The 25590-nt window shown below is 48.6% G+C and overlaps 2 protein-coding genes across 2 annotated transcripts in view; one reads left to right on the top strand and one right to left on the bottom strand.

The window, feature by feature from the left end:
• Positions 1–8948, top strand: part of slc39a4 (solute carrier family 39 member 4) — a gene marked incomplete at both ends in the record, with an annotated part of 12279 nt that extends 3331 nt beyond the window's left edge. The window contains 11 exons of the mRNA XM_080527202.1: positions 453–776; positions 981–1200; positions 1472–1710; positions 1864–2032; positions 3732–3904; positions 4262–4444; positions 4597–4692; positions 6138–6192; positions 6374–6526; positions 7444–7631; positions 8817–8948. Coding sequence (XP_080383328.1) covers positions 453–776; positions 981–1200; positions 1472–1710; positions 1864–2032; positions 3732–3904; positions 4262–4444; positions 4597–4692; positions 6138–6192; positions 6374–6526; positions 7444–7631; positions 8817–8948 — 1932 coding nt within the window. The remainder of the gene's footprint in view (positions 1–452; positions 777–980; positions 1201–1471; positions 1711–1863; positions 2033–3731; positions 3905–4261; positions 4445–4596; positions 4693–6137; positions 6193–6373; positions 6527–7443; positions 7632–8816) is intronic.
• Positions 8949–10854: 1906 nt separating this feature from the next.
• Positions 10855–25590, bottom strand: part of recql4 (RecQ helicase-like 4) — a gene marked incomplete at both ends in the record, with an annotated part of 28718 nt that continues 13982 nt past the window's right edge. The window contains 13 exons of the mRNA XM_080527201.1: positions 10855–10976; positions 11083–11185; positions 18162–18327; positions 18471–18639; positions 18852–19009; positions 19578–19707; positions 20006–20147; positions 21487–21555; positions 22973–23113; positions 23587–23696; positions 24087–24254; positions 24598–24793; positions 25015–25197. Coding sequence (XP_080383327.1) covers positions 10855–10976; positions 11083–11185; positions 18162–18327; positions 18471–18639; positions 18852–19009; positions 19578–19707; positions 20006–20147; positions 21487–21555; positions 22973–23113; positions 23587–23696; positions 24087–24254; positions 24598–24793; positions 25015–25197 — 1857 coding nt within the window. The remainder of the gene's footprint in view (positions 10977–11082; positions 11186–18161; positions 18328–18470; positions 18640–18851; positions 19010–19577; positions 19708–20005; positions 20148–21486; positions 21556–22972; positions 23114–23586; positions 23697–24086; positions 24255–24597; positions 24794–25014; positions 25198–25590) is intronic.

The raw sequence follows: 25590 nt of genomic DNA, 5'->3' as shown, positions 1-25590 counted from the left end.
TCACTCCGCTCTTCCACCTCTGCTGGCTGCCTGGTCTGGCCTCTACGTGGATGCAGCAGTCGCACTACTCGGTCACGACTCTTCACTGTCCTGGCACCCCGCCGGTGGAATGCACTTCCCACTGCTGTCAGAGAAGACTCCCAGAAAACCCATTACTTACTCAGGACACTGTCCCATTACTTACTCAGGACACAGTCCCAATACTTACTTAGGACACTGTCCCAATACTTACTCAGGACACAGTCCCAATACTTACTCAGGACACAGTCCCAATACTTACTCAGGGCACTGTCCCATTACTTACTCAGGACACTGTCCCATTACTTACTCAGGACACTGTCCCATTACCTACTCAGGGCACTGTCCCATTACTTACTCTGGGCACTGTCCCATTACTTACTCTGGGCACTGTCCCATTACTTACTCTGGGCACTGTGTATCTCTGTGTGCAGTGTGACCCTGTGGAGTTCGTGGAGCAGCTGGTGGAGAACGTCCCTGGTCCAGGAGGGCTGAGTCAGGAGCAGTTTTCCAGACTGGCGGCAGGATGCTGCCTCCTCCTCAGCTCCCCCTCCCTGGCCTGCTCCGCCCTGAGGGGGGGGCGCTGGGGGGAGGAGACAGACCTCCTCCTGCAGAGGCTGGCCGCCCCCCTCCCAGCCGGGACCCAGACCCAGGGAGACCACCTCCACACCCAGGGACAGCACATAGACACCAGAGGACTACAGACTCTCCTCAAGGACGTCCAGCAACACTACACACCTGCTCACCTCCTTCACCAGGTAACCCTGACCTGAGCCTGACCCCTGACCCCTGACCCCTGACCCTAACCCTAACCCTGACCCTGACCCTGACCCTGACCTTAACCCTGACCCTGACCCTCTTCTAATCTCAATGCACCAAGTTCTGTCCTGGTTATTGTTGTTGTCATGGTTATTTCCTGAGTTGATGAAATGACAACCTTCTCTGGTTGTCATGGTGATTAGCGGTGTCTAAGTGCCGAGGACATCCTTGCGGAGAGCAACGGTAGCCGTGGCAACATGGGGGTGGTGCTGGGAAGTGTAGTCTACCACGCCCTCAGAGGAGACTGCTTCCTGCCTGGAGAGAACTACTTCCTGCCTGAAGAGAACCACTTCCTGCCTGAAGAGAATTACTTCCTGGATTACATCTTCAACCTCTTCGGATCAGACAACATCACAGTAGCTGGTACTGTTATCCCTGACCCCTGACCCTGACCCTAACCCTAACCCTAACCTTAACTGTAAGCCTAACCCATGAACCTACCCCTAACCCTAACGTTAACCCTTAAACCTAACATTAACCCTAAACCTAATCTTAACCTTCAAACATTGATTCATACTGAATATACTGTGTGTGTGTGTGTGTGTGTGTGTGTGTGTGTGTGTGTGTGTGTGTGTGCGTGTGTGTGTGCGCGTGTGCGCATGCATACTGTAGAGCTGGAAACCCTTATGAGCAGCCTCCACCTGGGTGACATCAACGACCTCCACCAACATGGACCCCAGGACGACCACCAACATGGACCCCAGGACGACCACCAACATGGACCACAGGACGACCACCAACATGGACCCCAGGACGACCACCAACATGGACCCCAGGACGACCACCAACATGGACCACAGGACGACCACCAACATGGACCCCAGGACGACCACGACCACAGTGAAGGAGGAAGGAGGAAGCAGGAACAAGGTGGTACCACCAGCTGGAACCAGGTAACACACACCCCCCCCCCTCCACACACACACACACACACTCACACACACACACACACACTCACACAGTTGTTTGATTTTGATTAATTGTCTATTCCCTCCTCAACCTCCTCCTCCTCCTCCTCCTCCTCAGACATGTTTCTCAGCGGAGCAGCTGGTTCTGATCCACGGTCTGAACGGGTCAGTTCTGGTCCGGTCTGACGTGGCCCGGCTCAGCCCCGCCCTTCTACAGCAGCTCCTCAGCCACGCCTGCACCCCCACCCCCACCCCCAACACCCCCAACACACTCACAGACACAGAGAGTAAGTAACACACACACACACACACACACACACCGGACCCAAACACACTCACACACACACACACACACACACACACACACACACACACACACACACACACACAAACACAGGGTAAGTAACTAACACACACACACACAGACACACATATACATACACACACACCCAGGACCCCAACACACTCACACACACACACACTCAGGACCTCAACACACTCACACACAGAGAGAGTGAGACTGTGACACACACCCACCCACACACCCCACACACCCCACACAGACAGAGAGTAAGTAACACACACTACACATCACACACATCATTTCTCCCTCCTCTGGGATACGTGTGTGTTAATGATTGGGTTAAACCATTCCCCAGGGAACGTGTGTTAATGATTGGGTTAAACCATTCCCCAGGGAACGTGTGTGTTAATGATTGGGTTAAACCATTCCCCAGGGAACGTGTGTGTTAATGATTGGGTTAAACCATTCCCCAGGGAACGTGTGTGTTAATGATTGGGTTAAACCATTCCCCAGGGAACGTGTGTGTGTTAATGATTGGGTTAAACCATTCCCCAGGGTATGTGTGTGTTAATGTTTGGGTTAAACCATTCCTCAGGGTATGTGTGTGTTAATGTTTGGGTTCAATCATTCCCCAGGCTACGTTTGTTAATGTTTGGGTTAAACCATTCCTCAGGGTATGTGTGTGTTAATGTTTGGGTTAAACCATTCCCCAGGCTACGTGTGTTAATGTTCGGGTTAAACCATTCCTCAGGCTACGTGTGTGTTAATGTTTGGGTTAAACCATTCCCCAGGCTACGTGTGTGTTAATGTTTGGGTTAAACCATTCCCCAGGCTACATGTGTGTTAATGTTTGGGTTAAACCATTCCCCAGGCTACGTGTGTGTTAATGATTGGGTTAAACCATTCCCCAGGCTAGCAACCTCCCCAAATACTCGCATGTCACCCCTCTCCTTCGCACCACTGGCTCCCGATAGCAGCTCGCATCAGATTCAAGACCCTGGTGCTTGCATACCAGGCAGCTAAAGGGACAGCCCCTGCCTACCTGAAGGAAATGGTAACCCCCCAAACCCCTGCCCGCTCACTCCGCTCCTCCACCTCGGCTGGCTGACTGGCCCCACCTCCTCTACACAGCAGTCGGCTGCCCGATCACGTCTCTTCACAACACTGGCTCCCCGCTGGTGGAATGAGCTCCCCACGGCTGTCAGAACGGCAGAGTCACTACCCATCTTCCGTCGTAGACTGAAGACCCATCTCTTCAGGTTACATCTTAACTGCTCCTCCTGAGACATCTTCTGACCCTCACCACTACGTCTCCTAAAGACACCCGCTTTCCCCTCTACTGTGTCCCTAAGAACTTCTATTGCCCCCCTTGTACTGTTTCTCCGTTTCTCCAGTAATATTAAAAAAATAAAAAAGTTTAGTAGAAAGCGATAATAGGGAGAAGGTTTTTCCTTCTATCAGTGGCCCCGGGCCCGAGCTAGAGTACTCTTCCTGCAACGAATGGTGGACTGCTGATTCACATGCTTAGTATTCAAATGTATTGATTGTAAGTCGCTTTGGAATAAGGCGTCTGCTAAATGGCAAAAATGTAAAATGTTAATGTAAATGTGTGTGATAATGTTTGTGTTAAACCATTCCCCAGGGTACGTGTGTGATAATGTTTGGGTTAAACCATTCCCCAGGGTACGTGTATGCGTCGGTGGCCAACCTGCTGATCTGCGTGACGTCCCTGTTCGGCGTGGTGGTGCTGCTGTGTACGTCCTGCAGCGCCGTGTTCCAGCTCTGCATCCAGTTCTGCATCAGCCTGGCCGTGGGCTCTCTGACCGGAGACGCTCTGCTGCACCTGCTGCCCATGGTCCGTAACTACACTACCCACAACCCCCTGCTCCACTACCCACAGCACCCTGCCGCTCTTACTAAGACTACACTACCCACAACCTTCTGCTACACTACCCACAACACCCTGCCACTCTTACTAAGACTACACTACCCACAACCCCCCTTATTAACCGTGTAGTAGGACCATTAACCGTTAAACCACTGTGTTACATACCCAAACCGTTTTAGTCCTTGTCCCTGAACATGATAATGTGTATGCATGTGAATCAGATGTCTAACATGTGTGTGTGTGTGTGTGTGTGTGTGTGTGTGTGTGTGTGTGGTTGTGTGTGTGTGTGTGTGTGTGTGTGTGTGCGTGCGTGCGTGCGTGTAGTTCCTGGGCCTACATGTTCACAGTGAGGAGGGCGGGCACAGGCACAGCCAATCAGAGCAGGCGTACGTGTACAAGCTGCTGGTGCTGTTAGGAGGCGTGTACTACTTCTACCTGATGGAGACCATCTTCTCTATCGTCACCAACAAGAAGGAGCACCACCACCACCACCCCCACCACCACGGGGTACACACACACACACACACACACACACACACACACACACACACACAAAATAATGAAACCGATAAATGAAACGGAGCACCAAAGTAAAATCTGTGTGTGTGTGTGTGTGTGTGTGTGTGTGTGTGTGTGTGTGTGTGTGTGTGTGTGTGCAGGAGGAGTCGGACCCCCACCACTGTGACCATGGGAAGGTCCTGGAGATGTATCAGCATGAGAGGAAGAGCAAACAGTCGGCCTCACAGATGGACCTGGTAGGATTCATGTTGCCATAGCATAGCATAGCATAGCATACTCAGAGTATCCGCGGTGTCTTGAAAAGTATTAAAAGTTGATAAATCAATTTTGGGAAAATCAAGACCCTTAATAAGTATTAAAAAGTCTTATCACAATTTTATGAGGTCTTGAATTGTTTTGGTATTTTTCTGAATTAGACTCTGTCCAAAGAGTTTGAGTCCTAAAAACATTTAGTAAAAATTTGTGAATGTATTAGTTTTATTAAAAAACAAAGATGAACCAGAGATTCTGTTGTATAATAGTGGTCTAGTCTATTGCAAACTAAAACTGTTAAGTTAAAGGTGTCACTGATGTAAACGGTTTCGGCTCGAAGTGGCGGTGAGGTCTGGAAAAATATTGACAAGGTCTTTAAAAAGTCTCAAAAGCGAATTACAATCAATACATTTGAATACTCATTCAATTCAATACTCAAGTGAATCATCAATCCAGAGCCCAGCCAGGAGTACGTTGCAGTAATCAAGGTGGGAGATGACCAGTGCCTGGGTCAAGAGTTGCGCTGCTTCTCTGGTGAGGAATGGTCGTATCCTTCTGATGTTGTAAAGGAAGAATCTGCAGGAGCGAGCCGTTGCTGCAATGTTCTCCGCACAGGATAGTCGGTTGTCCAGGATCACTCCAAGGTTCTTGGCTGTCTGGGAGGGGGTTACAGTAGAGTTCTTCACTGTGATGGAGAAGTCTTGGAGAGGGCAGGCTTTCCCGGGGATGAAGAGGAGCTCGGTCTTGTTAAGATTGAGCTTGAGATGGTGGTCTGACATCCATGTTGAAATGTCAGCGAGACATGCAGAGACACGGGTTGCCACGTGTAGATCAGAGGGAGGGAAGGACAGGAAGAGTTGAGTGTCATCTGCGTAGCTGTGGTAGGAGAACCCATGTGAGGAGATTACCAAGCCAAGAGACTTGGTGTAGAGAGAGAACAGTAGGGGCCCTAGGACAGAGCACTGGGGTACCCCAGTGGTGAGGGTTCGTGGAGAAGACAGCGATTCACTCCAAGTCCCCTGGTAGGAGCGACCCGCCAGGTAGGAAGAAAACCAGGAGTGTGCGGAGCCAGAGATGCCCAGTTCTGAGAGGATGGAGAGAAGGATCTGGTGGTTGACTGTGTCGAAGGCAGCAGACAGGTCCAGGAGAATGAGAACGGAGGAGAGGGAGGAAGCATGAGCAGAGTGGAGGGCTTCCGTGACAGCAAGGAGCGCAGTCTCAGTGGAGTGCCCAGCCTTGAAGCCAGATTGGTGGGGGTCTAAATGTTCCATCTTCCATCTTCCGGAGATAGTCAGTCAGTTGTTTAGTCAGTTGTTTGACCAGCCTCTCCCCGACAGGTATCCCATACAGTAACACACTACTGTGTATCATGTAGGTTGATGGGATGTGTGTGTGTGTGTGTGTGTCTGTCTGTCTGTCTGTCATGTAGGTGGAGGAGGAGGACAGCGAGAAGTCGCTCCCACAGAAACAGGAAAGAACCAGAGGTGAGACTAGACAAGCTGTGTGTGTGTGTGTGTGTGTGAATGCATGATCATTTATGTGTTACCCCATCATCATCATCATCATCATCATCACTGCTACCCCATCATCATCATCATCATCACTGCTACCCCATCATCATCATCATCATCATCATCATCACTGTTCTCTGTTCTCTCCCTCCAGAGCAGCGTCTCCTGCCCTACATGATCACCATCGGTGACGGGATCCATAACTTTGCTGACGGCCTGGCGATCGGCGCCGCCTTCTCTGTCTCCTGGAACTCTGGTCTGGCCACGTCGCTGGCCGTGCTCTGCCACGAGCTGCCTCACGAGCTGGGTGGGTAGTAGAGGCTGTAGGGGTAGAGGCCGGGGTTAGGGGTAGAGGCCGGGCTTAGGGGTAGAGGCGGCTGCGTTAGAGGCTACGCACACACACACACACAGACACACAGACACAGACACACACACACACACACACACACCGGGGTAGAGGCTGTTGGGGTAGAGGCCAGGGTTTAGGGGTAGAGGCGGCTGCGTTAAAGGCTACGCACACACAGACACAGACACAGACACACACCGGGGTAGAGGCCTGGCGGAGGTTTATTTCTAGAGATTTTCATATTAAACTTAACCTCCTCATCCTGCAAGCCTGTATGCAACTCTTTTTCTTTTTTTATCTTCTCCTTATTTTACTTTACTTCTTGTATTTAGTTATCCTTGTAATACCTTACAATGTTGCATTTTGGGAATTGGTTGGAACCAAATCATACTAGACATGTATGCCTGGCAGCTTGTTTGTTTGTTTGTTTGTTAGTTAGTTTGTTTGTTTGTCTTGTGTATAAAACTGAAAATAAAATATATTTTTTTAAAAACTTAACCTCCTCCTCCACTCCCTCCCCTCCTCCACCCCCTCCCCTCCCCTCCTCCCCTCCCTCCCCTCCCCTCCTCCACTCCCTCCCCTCCCCTCCTCCACCCCCTCCCCTCCTCCCCTCCCTCCCCTCCCCTCCTCCTCCCCTCCTCCCCTCCCTCCCCTCCCCTCCTCCACCCCCTCCCCTCCCCTCCTCCACCCCCTCCCCTCCTCCACCCCCTCCCCTCCTCCCCTCCCTCCCCTCCCCTCCTCCACTCCCTCCCCTCCCCTCCTCCACCCCCTCCCCTCCTCCCCTCCCTCCCCTCCTCCACCCCCTCCCCTCCTCCACTCCCTCCCCTCCCCTCCTCCACTCCCTCCCCTCCCCTCCTCCCTCCCCTCCCCTCCTCCAGGTGACTTTGCTATCCTGCTCCACAGTGGTGTGTCAGTGAGGTGGGCGTTGCTGCTGAACCTCCTCAGCTCCCTGACCTCCTTCCTGGGCCTCTACATCAGCCTCTCCGTCTCCACCAACCTGGAGACGCAGCAGTGGATCGCTGCTCTCACCGCCGGGCTCTTCCTCTACGTCGGCCTGGCGGACATGGTCTGTCTGTCTGTCTGCCTGCCTGCCTGCCTGTCTGTCTGCATGACTGTCTATCTGTCTGCCTGCCTGCCTGTCTGCCTGCCTGCCTGTCTGTCTGCCTGTCTGTCTGTCTGTCTGTCTGTCTGTCTGTCTGTCTGCCTGTCTGTCTGTCTGCCTGTCTGTCTGTCTGCCTGTCTGTCTGTCTGTCTGTCTGTCTGTCTGTCTGCCTGTCTGCATGCCTGTCTGTCTGTCTGTCTGCCTGTCTGCATGCCTGTCTGTCTGTCTGCCTGTCTATCTGTCTGCCTGCCTGCCTGTCTGTCTGTCTGTCTGCCTGCCTGCCTGTCTGCCTGCCTGTCTGTCTGTCTGCCTGCCTGTCTGCCTGCCTGTCTGTCTGCCTGCCTGTCTGTCTGTCTGCCTGCCTGCCTGTCTGCCTGCCTGTCTGTCTTTCTGCCTGCCTGTCTGCCTGCCTGTCTGCCTGCCTGTCTGTCTGTCTGCCTGTCTTTCTGTCTGCCTGTCTGCCTGCCTGTCTGTCTGCCTGCCTGTCTGTCTGTCTGCCTGTCTGTCTGTCTGTCTGTCTGTCTGCCTGCCTGTCTGGCTGTCTGCCTGTCTGCCTGTCTGGCTGCCTGCCTGTCTGTCTGCCTTTCTGTCTGTCTGCCTTTCTGCCTGCCTGTCTGTCTGTCTGCCTGCCTGTCTGCCTTTCTGTCTGTCTGCCTGTCTGTCTGCCTGTCTGTCTGTCTGTCTTTCTGCCTGTCTGCCTGTCTGTCTGTCTGTCTGCCTGCCTATCTGTCTAAATACAGTATCTAGCTGTCTGTCTATCTCACTGTTTGTCTGTCTGTATGTCTATCTATCAGTCAGTCAGTCAGTCAGTCAGGCAGCCCTGCACGTCTGTCAGATAATGCACCACTTCTCCCAGAAAATGGTTGCAATTTCAAATGCTTTGCTATTCATGTTTATTTCTTTTGTTTGCATTGGAACAACACAAAAAAGTAGAGGAAAAAAAGCCAATTCTGATATTCCACACAGAACTCCAAAAATGGACTGTGTGTCTGTGTGTATATATATTAATCAGATATATAGAAGCAGGAAAAACCAGAGTGATAGTCATTTATGTCTTACCAGCCTGTAACACTGTGTGTGTGTGTGTGTGTGTGTGTGTGTGTGTGTGTGTGTGTGTGTGTGTGTGTGTGTGTGTGTGTGTGTGTGTAGCTGCCCACCATGGTGCATGTGAACAGCAGCCGTCCGTGGATGCTGTTCCTGCTGCAGAACGTGGGTCTGCTGAGCGGATGGGGGCTCCTGCTGCTGCTCTCCCTCTACGAGGACCAGATAGGCTCCTTCTAGAACTCTGGACCACCTTCTAGAACTCTGGACCACCTTCTAGAACTCTGGACCAGCTTCTAGAACTCTGGACCACCTTCTAGAACGATGGACCACCTTCTAGAACTCTGGACCACCTTCTAGAACTCTGGACCACCTTCTAGAACTCTGGACCACCTTCTAGAACTCTGGACCACCTTCTAGAACTCTGGACCACCTTCTAGAACTCTGGACCACCTTCTAGAACTCTGGACCAGCTTCTAGAACTCCGGACCAGCTTCTAGAACTCCGGACCACCTTCTAGAACTCCTGACCACCTTTTAGAACTCTGGACCAGCTTCTAGAACTCCTGACCACCTTTTAGGAACAGTTTACTGTATATACGGTAATATTTACTGTAACAATATAAAGCCGTTGTTTTAACACTCCTATTTGACCTCCCAGCATTGATGACGATCAGACTCTCAGACATTTTAATTCCTACAGAATTGGATCTACATTTTCCATGTTTACTTTCTCAGTTATTGATAATAAAAACAATATTTCAGACTTTTGCCATTTCTATTAACTTCTATTAACTATTAACTACTAACATACAACATTAACTTAATATTTACAACATTGTTTAAGATGCAATTTTGCTGTTTTTTTCTTTTTACCACTTTGTTCCTCTGGTTCCACTGAGTCCTTTGCCCCCACCCTAACCCTTCAACCCTGACCAGGCCTCTACCCCAGCAGCCTCTAAACCTGGCCTCCACCCAGCAGCCTCTAACCCTGGCCTCTACCAAGCAGCCTCTAACCCTGGCCTCTACCAAGCAGCCTCTAAACCTGGCCTCTACCCCAGCAGCCTCTAAACCTGGCCTCTACCCCTAGCCTCTACCAAGCAGCCTCTAAACCTGGCCTCTACCCCAGCAGCCTCCAACCCTGGCCTCTACTCAGCATCCTCTAAACCTGGCCTCTACCCCAGCAGCCTCCAACCCTGGCCTCTACCCAGCAGCCTCTAAACCTGGCCTCTACCCAGCAGCCTCTAAACCTGGCCTCTAACCCTGGCATCTCCCCCAGCAGCCTCTAAACCTGGCCTCTACCCCGGTAGCCTCTAACCCTGGCCTCCACCCAGCAGCCTCTAACCCTAGCCGCTACTCAACAGCCTCTAACCCTGGCCTCTACCCAGCAGCCTCTAACCCTGGCCTCCACCCAGCAGCCTCTAACCCTGGCCTCCACCCAGCAGCCTCTAACCCTGGCCTCCACCCAGCAGCCTCTAACCCTGGCCTCTACCCAGCAGCCTCTAACCCTGGCCTCTACTCCAGCAGCCTCTAACCCTGGCCTCTAACCCTGGCCTCTACCCAGTAGCCTCTAACCCTGGCCTCCACCCAGCAGCCTCTAACCCTGGCCTCTACCCAGCAGCCTCTAACCCTGGCATCTCCCCAGCAGCCTCTAACCCTGGCCTCTACCCCTAAGCCTGGTCGATGGGTTCAGTTATAACCAGATATAACCAGATTCTGATCAATGTCACTTGACCTTTATCTGATCGCTGTACTGTAAGATCTGATACTGTATCTTACTCTATAGTGCCATTAACAGGGGCTCTCCCAAGTCTCTCCAGTAACACCTGATAAGAGTTAAGGGTGAGGAAGTGTGAACTTTGTCAGCCAGCAGCTCTCTCTCTCACACACACGTGCACACACATGTGTAGTGTCTCATTGTTCTGCCTGCCTGCCTAACTCAGTGAACTGACAGTAATGTAGTTCATGTGTGTAAGCCTAACCCTGTCTCAGTGAACTGACATTGAGAAACATAGAAAAATACTTTATTCAATGTGTCACATGACCTTAAAACAACCCATCATACAAACACGTGTGTGTGTGTGTGTGTGTGTGTGTGTGTGTGTGTGTGTGTGTGTGTTTGTGTGTGTGTGTGTGTGTGTGTCTGGTCATTTGAATCCGATGATCTCCTGCGTGGCCAATCGGATGATCTGGTTGAAGTCAAACTGGATGTACTTCCTCCAATAGCGTCGGTCCCTGCCGTAGACCTGGGCGGGGTAACACGGGCTGCCTGGACACACAACACAGAACACGCTTAGAACATACATAGAACCTAGAGCATACATAGAACACACAACACACATAGAAGAGGAGTGTTGCATTGTGGGTAAACTCACTGATCCCGTGGAAAATTCTGGCGACGGCCCGACCAGAGAACTTCTCATCGCTGCGGGTGGACAGGAAGCTCCTGATGTCAGCTCTGATTTGACCCTCCCAGTCCTGGAACCATCAGAATCATTAGAACCAGTATAACCAGTATAACCAATATGACCAATATGACCAGTATGATCAGTATAACCATCAGAACCATCAGAACCATTAGAACCAGTAGAACCAGTATGACCCAAAATTACAAATGCTTTGGTATGCACGTTTATTCGTTTTGTTTGTTGGAAAAACACAAAAAAGCAGAGAAAAAAATCCTAATCTGAAGAAAATAGAAAAATAAAAAGACTGTATTGCCACTCACTCCCTGTGACATCAATAAGTTCCTGACACATCTCTTCGGTTACTCATTGATGGCCACAAGTCTCTAACGCATTGTCTTGAACCATTTCTGGTGCTTTTTGAAGTATGCTTTGGGAGATCTCAGATCTTCAGATTTCATGATACCATGCAGACAGTCAAGGCATCCGGTGCCAGAAGCAGCAAAGCAACCCCAAAACATCTGTGAACCACCACCATGTTTGACTGTAGGGACCGTGGATTTTTCTTTGAAGGCAGGGTTCGACAGTGCGACTGTTTTGGTCGCATTTGCGAGTGAATATATTTCTGTGCGACTTGGAAATACATTCAATCGCACCAGTGCGAAAAAAAAAAAAAAGATGAACTAATGTCATTCAATCTTATGTTCGTTAATAAGATCACAGCGCATCTAAACCAATGCAATCCTTTTAAAACAGAAGAAAAAAAAACAGACACGTGACCCGCAAGCACAACAAGCGCGCATTTACATTTGAAAATCCTGTCAGAAAAAGACCGCTGTTAAAATGAATCCGATTACGGCATACTTTAGCAAGGCTAATGTTAGCACCGTTCCAGACAGAGAGGAGGTAGAGGGGGGTAGTGGAGTCAACATTACAGCTGGAGACGAGAGTGACGAAGAAAACAGAGACGGGGAAAGCGAGGAGGAGAGCGCCCGGTCAGAAAGTGTGTCAGGGGAGGGGGAAGGTCATTATCCACGCGGTGATAATGGCGGTGCCACTGCCAACGCGAAGTCTGGTCTGACAAAAGTGACAAAGGTCTACAGGTACAGTGCCGAGTGGCAAACATCTTTCCCGTGGCTGTTGCTGAAGGAAGGGAAGATGTATTGCAAGTGGTGTGTCGCCCACATGAAGTTAGCTGGAAAGACCGCGTTTGTGTCAGGAGATGCACAGCTGAAACGCGACACAGTGAAAAAACATGGTCTGTCTCGCAAACATGTGAAATGCAGGGAAGCTTTCATGTCAGCTCAGAACAAGCCCCTTGAGAAAGCTGTTGAATAGTGATGCTCCGATCTGATCGGCGCCGATCGGTATCGGCCGATATGGCCTTGATCGGTTTTGATCGGAGTTCTCAAAACGGCCGATCAAACACGACCGATCAGTTAACAAAATGGCGTCGCCAGTATGGAAATATTACACAGTGTCGGAAAGAGACAACAAATATGCAGTTTGTAATGTCTGCGCAAAAGAAATTCCTCGCGGAGGAACGCACGCAAGGACTTTCAATACCACGAATATCATACGGCATTTGCTGCGTTCGTCGATTCGCTCCGAGAGCGCCGAAGCGCACACTGGGCTCGACGTCATAAAGGGACCGAGTGCTTTGATTGGACGAGAGGTGTTCCACGAGTGCTGGTCAGAGTTCCAGCGCGACTTCACGAGCGTAGTGTAGGTAGTGTTCAGCGACGTCATGTGACCCCGCGAGCAGGAAGTCACTAAGCTAGACTAAGGTCCATAGCAACAACAACTATTAGCGCGAGAGTTTTAGGTCTTTCTCTGTGCACCTTGCACAAGTGTAGATAGCGAGCGACTTTTCAGCATAGCAGGACATATTTGAGATGATAAGAGGAACAGGCTGAGTGCCAAAAACGCTGAGATGCTTGTATTTCAAGGCTAATCTGACAGTGATGCTGCTTAATCAGAAGTAAGGTTTGAGTCTGAAATCTCCTTAGGTGAAATGTTTTGTTTTTTTGTTTTATTGATTATTGCTGACTTGCTGTCTTATCTCCTCCTAAATATGACTTGAAACTGACTGACTTTAAACAGTATTTTATATTTGGCTATAGCCTGTTTATGTTGCAGTTTAGTTTGGGTATGTTTATTGTTCCTCAGGAAAGCTACAGTATAAGCTCCAAGTTCTCTAAGAGCCCCTAGTTCCTCTCATTCGAGTGGAATGTTGCACATTTGATGTGACAGTGTACATTTTATTTATTATGATTTTTATTTTCACATTTTATTTGTTTTTCCTGAAGTAAGCTACAGGTGGTTGTGAATTCAATAAAACAGATGGTTGTCAATTCATGATACTTTCTCATCTCCTAATTTCATTTGAATACTTAATATACAATGTCAATGGTGTTAAGAATAATTAAAAACATAAATAATGCTACACAATAAATAGAATGCTTCAATTGCCATTTTCGACGCTGTGATCGGTGATCGGTGATATCGGATCGGCAGATCACTGATTCCAGTGATCGGTGATCGGTGATCGGCACCAAAAACCCTGATCGGAGCATCTCTACTGTTGAATATTCTTACATCCCCTTTACATTGTGTGAGTCTCCATTTTTATTACGGCCAAGAGCCGGTTATGATAATTCTGATATGTTATGATAATGATAATTTGTTGTCGTCATACGAAAGTTGCGCAATTGTCATTGTGCTACTGAAATTCTTGGTGTGCTACTAATTTTTTTGAAATGGTAGCACAGTGCTACCTGGGGAAAAGGTAAGCGTCAAACCCTGGAAGGCCTCATTCGTTTTCTGTAAACAAAAAGTTAAAGTCCAAGTTTTGATTTCATCTGTCCACCGGATGTTCTCCCAGAATGATTTTGGCTTCCCCAGAAAGGGTTTTGAAAAAAATCCAGTTTCGCCTTTTTTAAGTCTCTGTGTCAGCAGTGGGGTCTTCTTGGGTCTCCTACCATAGCCTCCCATTTCATTCAGATGGCGACGTATATAGTTCAAGCTGACACTGTTGTACTGTTGTCTGCAGGTCAGCTTGAATTTGTTTGGAAGCTGATCAAGGTTTTTTATCCACCATTGCTTTGTTGCAATCTTTTATCAATGTTTCTCTTCCGTCCATGTCTAGGGAGGATAGCTACAGGGCTGTAAACTACTTGATGACGTTGCACACAGGAACATTAAGATGTCTGGAGATTGACTTGTAGCCTTGAGATCTGTCCATGCTTTTCCACAATTTTGTTTGTCAAATCCTCCTCCGACAATTCTTCGCTCTTCTTTCTTTTCTCCATGGTCAGTGTGTTACACACAGACACACAACACAAAGGTTGAGTCAACTTTTCCATTTTAACTGGTTGCAAGTGTGATTTCTATATTGCCAGCACTTGTAACTTGCCACAGGTGTGTTTAAATAGAGTTCTGTGTGGAATGATATCAGATTTTTTTCTCAGATATTTCTGTGTTGTTCCAATGCAAACAAAAGAAATAAACATGTGTACCAAAATACCAAAGCATTTGTAATTTTCTGGGAGAAGTGGTGCATTATCTGACAGAATATTTTTGTCCATGACTGTATAACCATTATAACTAGGGATGTCCCGATCCCATTTTTTCACTACCGATACCGATACCTGGGCTTCAGATATCTGCGCTACCGATCCGATATATATATATTTTTTTTTATCTCTGAATGATAACAAATACTTCCCCAGTATAGTCCACAACAACAGTTGGCTTAAAGACTGCCAGCCTTTATTCAAGCAACAAAAACAGTACTCTGCAGTACTCAGTGACCAACTGGTTTAAAGTTAAAACAATTTAAACAGCAGCATTCAGCATTGTAGAAAAAAAAGAGTTACTGTCTGATTTTTAGTTTTAGTGCCTTCAGGTTTTTATTCTATTTATCTTCTCTTACAAATGGCAAATCAATTATAGGATCCTTTTTAAAAGTGTAGCCTAGTGAGACCATAAACCAGTTGCAGTTGCCTGTTTCATAACAGGCAACTTGAAGTTTTAAAGTACCCAGTCCATATAATAAAAAACTGTTTAACGATCACTAAATACTTATAATCTGTGCATTGGATTCACTGTTCTCGTTTGCCGCAGGCTACCGGTAAGTGATAATGGGCCGGTTTCAGAGACAAGGCTTAAGCCTAGTCCTGGACTAAATCACACTTTCAATGTAAAATCTCCATTGAAGATGTTTTTTAGTCTAGGATTAGGCTTAAGCCTTGTCTGTGAAACCGGCCCAATGACTTGTAAACATACCTTCGTTTTAGGACGTGTTCAAAAGCAAGGACAGTGTGTTACCGTAATCTAATAATGTGTAGTTATGTTTTTAGCATGTCCATGTTCTCTCAACATGCTGTGATGTTATAAAAACGAAGTTAGATGTTCCTAGCTATGTACTACTGTTAGCCGCTAGCTGTTAGCAGCGTTTGTTGTTGTCTGATCAGTCACTTTTCTCCTGTCGCATTCCCATTCGGTGCACCAACATTCAAATACTCGTGTCGTCTTGAATTTTTTTCCGATTTAAATGTATGACGCATCATTTGAAAGCTTACCATCTGTAGTTTCAGACTATGTAAATAACCGAAAAGTTACTTAAGCAAATGGTTTATCATTGACATTGTCAGACTCATTACACACTAGGGGTGCAACGGTTCAGTTGGCCCACGGTTCGGTACGGTTCGGTATTTTGGGTCACGGTTTTCGGTACGGTTCGGTTCAGAAACAAATGCTACTATTTATTTACAAACTGTTACTTTACTTTATTTTGCTTATACATAATATGGAACTTTAACATACACATGTATATGTTATGTATATAATGTATATATAATTGTATATGGAACTTTAACATACACATGTATATGTTATGTATATAATGTATATATAATTGTATATAAACAAAAAACACTTTCAAATGTCTAAAAATAAATAAACACTTTCGAAAGTAAAAGTGCACTTTAGCCTTGACAGCTGGTAGCCCGTATACAAACAGGAGGAAAACAAATTCACACTACAAAAGTAACACTTTCCACATAGCGTTCCAACATGTCATGTGTTGTATTCCAACGAGTTGCGACATCGTGGATTAATTTGTGTTTTGGTAAGTCTAACATATCTTGTTTAATTGTCAGAATATGGTGGGCTGTGGTGCTTTTGTGGAAGAAAGTGACTGCATGTCTGATCTTACCCAGGAGGCGGGACACCGGGGTTATTGCCACTGCCTTCTTGGCGGCGAGATTTACGACGTGCGCAAAGCAGCCGATCTGTGGCCCCAGTCCACCAGCTTCATGGATCGCATTTACGATATTTGCTGCGTTGTCTGTTGTTACGGGAATTGTTATGTTTGGCCTCTCCAACTTCCACTCAGTCACTGCATTTGTTAGTTCCTCTGCCAGGTGCGCGCTGGTATGGCTTTCGTATAGTGGACGAGTTTGCAGTACTGCGCTCTTCATCTCCCAATCCGGTGACATGTAGTGGACCGTGACAGTGAGGTAACTCTCCGTTGCCCGGGAGGTCCAACCCTCCGTAGTCAGTGCAAAGCTCTGTGTTTTTGCCAAATCGTCTTCAATGCCTCTGCGCGTTGTTTGGTAAATACCGGGGATTATTTTGGTGCTGAATGATCTACGGGAGGGGACACTGTAACGGGGCTCGAGAGTTTTTATCAGATTTCGAAAACCCAAATCTCCAACCACCGAAAAGGGCTGCAAATCCTTTGCAATGAACATCCCCACTGCATTGGTTATTTTTTTGTGTTTCTCTGAAGTGGTAGTGTACGTCTGTCCGAATGCATCAGAGAGAGACTGCTGTCTGCTCACTGACGCTACCTGACTGGCTTTCCTGCTCCCAGTCAGTGTTATCGTTGAGTGGTAGCGGCGAATATGCTGGTTCATGTTAGAGGTGCAACCATTTGCATATGGCACACGCTTTAAGCAGAGCTTGCAGACAGTAATATTTCTGTCCACTGTTTCCCCCCCCTTATTGTCGTATTCAACGGGAAAAGCGAAATGACCCCACACCGCAGACTTGTAGGAATCCGGGGCTTCCTCAAACTGTTGCGGCACTCTCAGAGCTAATTTACGAACGCAGCCAAATCGCAGCATAAACCGAAAACCGTCACGGTTCACTAGTGAATTGAGCCGTGGAACGCAAACCGTACCGTCCGTAAAAAAACCGAGAACCGTTGCACCCCTATTACACACAGGTAGCTACTAGCCAACTCTCATGCATGTGACCACTGACTACTACTGTTGTCATCACGTGAGTGACACGCCAGATCGGGCACGCAGATCGCAGCCTATTTTTTTTCTGGTGCGATCTGCGATCCAGCATTCAGGTCCAATATCGCAGCGCTATGCGATATCAATATCGGATCGGGACATCCCTAATTATAACCAGTAGAAAAAGCCTCTTCTGGAGCCTCAGGGCCAAAACTCAGAGGGTCACCAACAGCTACTTCCCCCAGGCCATCAGGCTCATAAACAAGCCCACTGAAGACAATTAACTAATTAATCTTCCCCAAGCACACCCCATGTATTCAGACTACCTCAACCTTAAGCTCACAGCCACCTTACTAATTGAACTATCTATTTTATTACTAGTGGTTCTGCTAATTGTATTATTTGTCACTTATGTCCTGTACTATTGTCACTTTTTTAAAATCTTGAATGATGTCTATTGCCTTATTGCCTTGTGCTGCTGATGTCAGGAAATGAAGCCTAAAGGCCAGTGCACACGGCGTGCCATTTTGTCGCACGACAACATTCGATTCTCAATTCACACCAATGAATGAATGAATGTGAATGGAGAATCGAATGTTGTCGTGCGACAATATCGCATCGCACGCCGTGTGCATTGTCTCATTGGGTCTCATTCAAAACAATGGAATCGAATTCGGCAGTGCGACAAAATCGCACACCGTGTGCATTGGGCTTAAGAATTTCACTCTGACACTTGTGTAACCTGACGTAACAATAAACTTGAAACCAGTAGAACCAGTCAGGGTTGAAGTAAAAATCTACCTTGAATTTGTTAAGCTCCTCCTCTTCCTGCTGCTCGTCCTGGTACTTCTTGCTGAGGTCCAAGTCCCGCCTCTTATCAAAATAATCTCCCAGAAGCCCCTTCAGCTGCAGGCTCCGTCCCTCCTCCAGCTCATCCATACAGGAACTCACACTTCGATAGGCCACGCTGTAACACACACACACACACACACACACACACACACAATGAATCAATACACATGCTTATATGCCATGGTTGGGACACAAAATTATGTATGTGAGTGCCTGTGTGTGTGTGTGTGTGTGTGTGTGTGTGTGTGTGTGTGAGACCTGCGGAAGGCGTTGAAGCAGGCCGTCAGCTGGTAGAGGAGTGTGTTCTCCTGCGTCTGGACGCGGCCGTGCAGGAAGTCAGTCACCTGGTCCATCTCCTCATCCTGCAGGTCGCCATGGGAACGCAGGTAGAACGACAGAGCTGAGAACTCCACCAACACACCACGACCTGAGGACACACACACGCACACGCACACGCACACACACACACTGTATGTATACAATGTACCTCCCCCCACCTTTGTGTTCTAGCTGTCTCCCCCCTCCCCCTACCTGTGTGCTGCAGCTGTCTCAGGCTCCTCCCCCTCCCCCACGCCCCTCTCCCCCCCAGGCCCCTCCCCCTCCCCCACGCCCCTCTCCCCCCCAGGCCCCTCCCCCTACCTGCGTGCTGCAGCTGTCTCAGGCCTCTCTTCACCAGCCGGAGGTCCCACCCCATCCTGTCCGCCACCTCCACCACGTCAAAGTCCAGCGAATCACAGTCCGCCACGCGCTCCCCCGACAACCGCTTCCTCGCCAACACCACGGCAACAGGCGGACAGCTGCCATGACAACGACACACTCATCACCTCACTGCCGATACTCAGCTATCACACACACACACACACACACACACACTCGTACACACACTCGTACACACACACACACACACACACACACTCACACACACACACAGTGCCCTCCATAATTATTGACACCCCTGGTAAAGATGAGTAAAAAGGGTTATAAAATGTTTTGCTAAAATTAGCTTAATGTCACACTGTCATAAATTAGATCCAACCTTTAATTTATTACAATAATTGTGGAGGGCACTGTACATACATACATACATACAGTACATACATACATACCCACACACACCACAAACACAGACGCAAACACACAGACACATACACACACCACACACAGACAGACAAACAGACAGACAGAGACAGATATACACACCACACTCTCACACTCACACTCACACTCACACTCACACTCACACTCACACTCACACTCACACTCACACTCACACTCACACTCACACTCACACTCACACTCACACACACACACACACACACACACACACACACACACACACACACACACACAGGAGCTGTTCCGTACATGGAGGTGAGGGAGCGCAGCATGGCCGGCCCCCCCCGGCAGAGCAGCCTGCAGGAGGACAGCGTGGGGGGCAGCAGGGTGAGCCAGCGCCGGGGGTGGAGCTCCAGGTAGCACAGCAGGGTCTCCAGGCCTGGGGGGGGGGGGGCAGAGGGAAGGGGGGGGTGAGTGTGTGTGTGTCTCATCCTCCTCAGGGATGTCCAGGTTGTGTGTGTGTGTGTGTGTGTGTGTCACCCTCCTCAGTGATGTCCAGGGTGTGTGTGTGTGTGTGTGTGTGTCACACCCTCCTCAGGGATGTCCAGGGTGTGTGTGTGTGTGTGTGTGTGTATGTGTGTGTGTGTATGTGTGTGTGTGTGTGTGTGTGTGTCTCACCCTCCTCAGTGATGTCCAGGGTGTGTGTGTGTGTGTGTGTGTGTGTGTGTGTGTCTCACCCTCTTCAGTGATGTCCAGCTCCTCCACCGTCTCCTGAATGGGGATGGCTCTCTCATGGCTGTGACACACCCTCGCTGTGGACCAATCACAGCCCGCCTCGGGCTGCTCCTCCCCTCCACCCCCCTCCTCCTCTGGCTGGTCCTGCAATGGTACGTCCCTGGTGGGGTCCTTCCTGTCTGTCTGGTCCGTCCTGTCTGTCTGGTCCGTCCTGTCTGTCTGGTCCTTCCTGTCTGTCTGGTCCTTCCTGTCTGTCTGGTCCGTCCTGTCTGTCTGGTCCGTCCTGTCTGTCTGGTCCGTCCTGTCTGTCTGGTCCGTCCTGTCTGTCTGGTCCGTCCTGTCTGTCTGGTCCGTCCTGTCTGTCTGGTCCGACCTGTCTGTCTGGTCCGACCTGTCTCTCTGGTCCGTCCTGTCTGTCTGGTCCCTCCTGTCTGTCTGGTCCGTCCTGTCTGTCTGGTCCATCAGCTCACACATCTCTGAGTCATCGGCCTGCTCCTGAACCTGACAGATGAACATTCAGATGAAACGTTTGTTGTCATTGAACATTGAGACAGCGCTTCCCCCAGGTGGAACAGAGTATGGCAGGGCAAGTTTATTTATATAGCACACACTGGGTCTAAGGCTAGGGCTGGGTCTGGGATTAGGGCTGGGTCTGGGGTTAGGGCTGGGTCTAAGGTTTATGGTATTACCATAAAGCCCAATTCTAGCAGAATAAGAAATATTGTATATCTACTTTAAGTAAAATAATAAAGTGTCTCCAGTTAGCTCTTTAGCTGGCATGTGTGCAGCAGACTAGCTCATCTAATCACCTCTTAGCACGCTAGCTAGCTTGCTAGTTCTTTGACACTATTATTCACACCATGAAACTATAATCAGACACTTTCTAGTCACAATAATAACGACTCATTTGAACCAACTTTCTCTGTCATAACACAGTAATTATATTTGCTAACGTTTCAACTTGCTTACTTTCTTCTGCAGAGCTTTCACCCTGCAAAAACTCTCTCGCGTCAAAACAAAACAAAACAAAACCATTCTCCAGCGCGGCACGAAGCGAAGTGTGGAGGTAGGTCTGGCCCGCCCACCCCAAGGCAATTGTAGGGGAAATACTGAGAGCATTCTGAACGACTGGTTATGCGATAACAAACATGTCAGAAAGTTCGAAGTAAGTGCTTCGTAACACAGACGGGGTGAATTTTATGAATAAAAGTGTGAAAGTTCTGTCACAAAACGCTGTTACGTATCCTCGCGCATTTTTAAGTGGGTATACGGAAATCCTTGGCCTTTCCTAGTGGGTATACGGCGTAGTCCTGCGTATCACGTAGACTACATCACTGGTTAGGGCTGTGTCTAGGGTTAGGGCTGGGTCTAGGGTTAGGGCTGGGTCTAAGGTTAGGGCTGGGTCTAAGGTTAGGGCTGGGTGGGTCTAGGGTTAGGACTGGGTCTAAGGTTAGGGCTGGGTCTGGGGTTAGGGCTGTGTTACCTGCAGCAGCAGTTGTTGTTGTCGGCGGTGGATCTGCAGGCAGGTGCAGGGGGGGAACACCTTCTGGGTCTAAGGTTAGGACTGGGTCTGGGGTTAGGGCTGTGTCTAAGGTTAGGGCTGGGTCTGGGGTTAGGGCTGGGTCTGGGGTTAGGGCTGGGTCTGGGGTTAGGGCTGGGTCTAAGGTTAGGGCTGGGTCACCTCAGGGTATATACAGGAATCTTGAGGTTAATTTCAATACCTTTCTAAGACTTTTTAAAGACCTTGTCAATATTTTTCCAGACCTCACCGCCACTTGGAGCTGTCACCGTTTACCATCAGTGAACCTTTTAACTTAACAGTTTTAGTTTGCAATAGACTAGACCACTATCATACACAGTGATGTGAATAACGGCGTTAAAATAAACGGCGTTACTAACGCCGTTATTTTTTTCAGTAACGGGTAATCTAATTAATTACTATTTCCATCGTTACAACGCCGTTACCGTTACCGGTAATTCAATGCGGCGCGTTACTACTGACGCTTCTCATTGTCATCCGACCTCAGTCGCAGCTGCAAAGGTGTTTTTTGTTTGTTTGTTGGTGAGGGGGGAGGGGAGGGGCGAGACAACCGCTTAAGTGATCATGATTGGCTATGGTAGAGAACATTTCATGGTAAGCCAACCATAGTTCAGTGTTGTGCGGATGTTTCTACACACAAACCACACGCGCGCACAGCATCACACACACACTCAAACTATCAGAGAGATACACGCAGCAATGGCGAGTCGCGAGTGTTCTGAGGTGAACGTGGCGTTTTCACGGTGGAAGTACAGGCACTATTTCAGTACTACTTTAAAAGCACTTCATATTGTTTAACTGTTTACTTTTGTTGTGTTGAAAATACTTGAAGTTACAGTATGTCTACCAGTTGTCTGAAGTTGTGTGACAGTTAGATTTATTTAATTTACACTACAAAGATTTAAAAGCACTTCATATTGTTAAATGTTTACTTTTGTAATGAAGAAAATACTTGAAGTACAGTATGTCTACCAGTTGTGGTCTGTTGAAGTGCAATAAATATGAAAAGTTCCCTGCTGAAACCTGCTCAGAAAAAAAAAAAATCCAAATTATTTTCTTCCTGATAGGGACCCGCTAGCCCGCTGCACCGTGGCAAAAAAGTAACGCAATAGTTACTTTCCCTAGTAACTAGTTACTTTTATAATGAAGTAATTCAGTTACTAACTATAACTAATTACTTTTTTAAAGTAACGTGCCCAACACTGATCATACAACAGAATTTCCTATTCATCTCTGTTTTTTAATAAAACTAACTTTGACTAAAAGTTTTTAGGACTCAAACCCTTTGGACAGAGTCTAATTCAGAAAAATACCTACAAAATTCAAGAACTCTCAATAATACTTTTTAATACTTATTAAGGGTCTTGATTTTCCCAAAATTGATTTATCAACTTTTAATACTTTTCAAGACACCGCAGATACCCTGTACCTGCAGCAGCAGTTGTTGTTGTCGGCGGTGGATCTGCAGGCAGGTGCAGGGGGGGAACACCTTCTGGACCAGACGCTTCACTGTGTAACGGTCCACCGTGTCCCCGTAGATGTGTCTACGCAACTCATGTAGGTCCCCTCCCTACACACACACACCCACACACACACGCACACGCACACGCACACACGCACGCACGCACGCACGCACGCACACACACACACACACACACACACACACACACAATGTTAGTGCTTTGAATAATATTGTGATTCAGTATGGCATAGTTTATATATATTATAACCACCATGGGGGAGACAGACAACCAGACAGACAGACAGGCAGACAGGCAGACAGACAGACAGGCAGGCAAACAGACAGGCAGACAGGCAGACAGGCAGGTATGCAGAGATAGACAGACAGACAGGCAGACAGGCACGCAGACAGACAGACAGACAGGCAGACATGCAGAGACAGACAGACAGGCAGACAGACAGGCAGACAGGCAGAGACAGACAGGCAGACAGACAGGCAGACAGACAGACAGACAGACAGGCAGACAGGCAGGCAGACAGACAGACAGGCAGACAGACAGACAGGCAGACAGACAGACATACCTCAGGGTCCAGGAACAGGTGACAGTGTGCCTGCCCCCCGTCTCTCCCTGCCCTCCCGATCTCCTGGACGTAACTCTCAAAGCTCTTGGGCATGTTGTAATGGATGATACCTGTAACCATGGTTACACCATATTAACCTCCCCTAACCCACAATGTAATGGACCATACCTGTAACCATGGTTACACCATATTAACCTCCCCTAACCCACAATGTAATGGACCATACCTGTAACCATAGTTACACCATATTAACCTCCCCTAACCCATGTTGTAATGGATGATACCTGCCATACTTACAATACAGTTAGTATTAGATTCTTATTCTTATTCTTATTCTTATTAAATAACAAATATATAAAACGATATTGTGTTAGTTCACTAGTGAGTGTCATTGATTTTCAACAACGCTGAAATGTATTTACATAAATAATAAACATGTAATAATATATGGTGATATTATGATGATATTGTTGTTGCAGTATGATTATAATCCCCAGTACCTCTGACGTCAGACTTGTCCAGCCCCATGCCGAAGGCTACCGTGGCGACCACCACCCTGAGCTGCCCGCACATGAAGTTGTTGTGAACGCGGCGGCGCTCCGCCCCAGACAGGCCGGCGTGGTACGCCTCCGCCACCCAGCGCAGCGGCTTCCTGATCTGCTTCCTGGCTGGGGTCAGAGGTCACAGAGGTCACTCCACACAGCCACAGGCACATATATACATACGCACACGCACACACACACACACACACACACACACACACACACACACACACACACCATACGCACGCACACACACACACACACACACCATACGCACAGGCACGCACAGGCACGCACACACACACACACACACACCATACACACGCACGCACACACACACACGCACACACACACACACACCATACGCACGCACACACCACACCATTCTTCTCTCTCTGGTTTGCATAGGAGCCAGTAACACACTGACTGTGAGGACCAGTGTGGTGCTCCCCCTGCGCTGGGGCCTTACCCAGAGCCTTCTTCTTCTCCTTCAGGGGGTTGTGGTCCTCCTGGGCGGGCGTGGGGCCGCCCTCCCTCACCACCACCCCCTGCAGGCGTGTCCGGAGCAGCGCAGACACGCGCGACGTCTCCTCCCGCCGGGTGCAGTACACAATGATGGAGTCCAGACACCCGAACCTCTGAGCCAACACTAGAGACACCAGGGCCTGGAGAGAGACACACACACAGACACACACACACAGACAGACACAGACACAGACACAGACACAGACACAGACACAGACACAGACACACACACACACACACAGAGACACACACAGTGAGTTTGTAGTATATGTGTGTGTGTGTGGTGTGTGGTATGTGGTGTGTGTGTGTGGGGGGGGTGGTATGTGGTGTGTATGGTGTGTGTGTGTGTGTGTGTGTGTACCTGGTCCTTGTCTGTATCCATGGAGACAGACAGCTGCAGGTTGGGCGGTACGGCAGCGGAGCGGACAGCCACGCCCTCCTCATCTGTGATGTCCAGGTGATGGGCGATGTCCATCGCCGTGGAGACGGTCGCCGTGGCAGTCAGACCCAGCAGGCAGCGCACCCCCAGACGCTCCCTTAGAACCTGGAACACGCACACGCACACACTCAGAGTCAGATGTAGCATGGGTGTGTGTGTGTGTGTGTCAGGCTTTTCTCCAGACAATAGAAGTGTGTTTCTGCGTCCCGCTGTGTGATATGATGCGTTTTATGTAGCTATGTGCAAATGCTGGGTGTCTATCGAATATAGCAATACTCATGGTTTGACCTTAAGCATACTTTAAGTGTGTCCACTCTCAGGACATAAACTGGCCACTCTTAGTGAACATGATTTGCTGTAACTGGACCTGAGCCAAATATAGAGACCACAGCTAGTGGGGACCAGTATAGGTTACCAGTGGTCAGCAGGGTGACACGACAGGGACACAGGATGGAGACTTATATGGGTACTGAGGTCAATAGGTCAGTGGACCAGCCC

This window comes from Nansenia antarctica (assembly GCF_963989245.1).
Source record: "Nansenia antarctica genome assembly, chromosome: 3".
NCBI lineage: Eukaryota > Metazoa > Chordata > Actinopteri > Argentiniformes > Microstomatidae > Nansenia > Nansenia antarctica.
The sequence above is the reverse complement of the archived record's forward strand: the minus strand, read 5'-3'. Positions and strand labels throughout refer to the sequence as shown.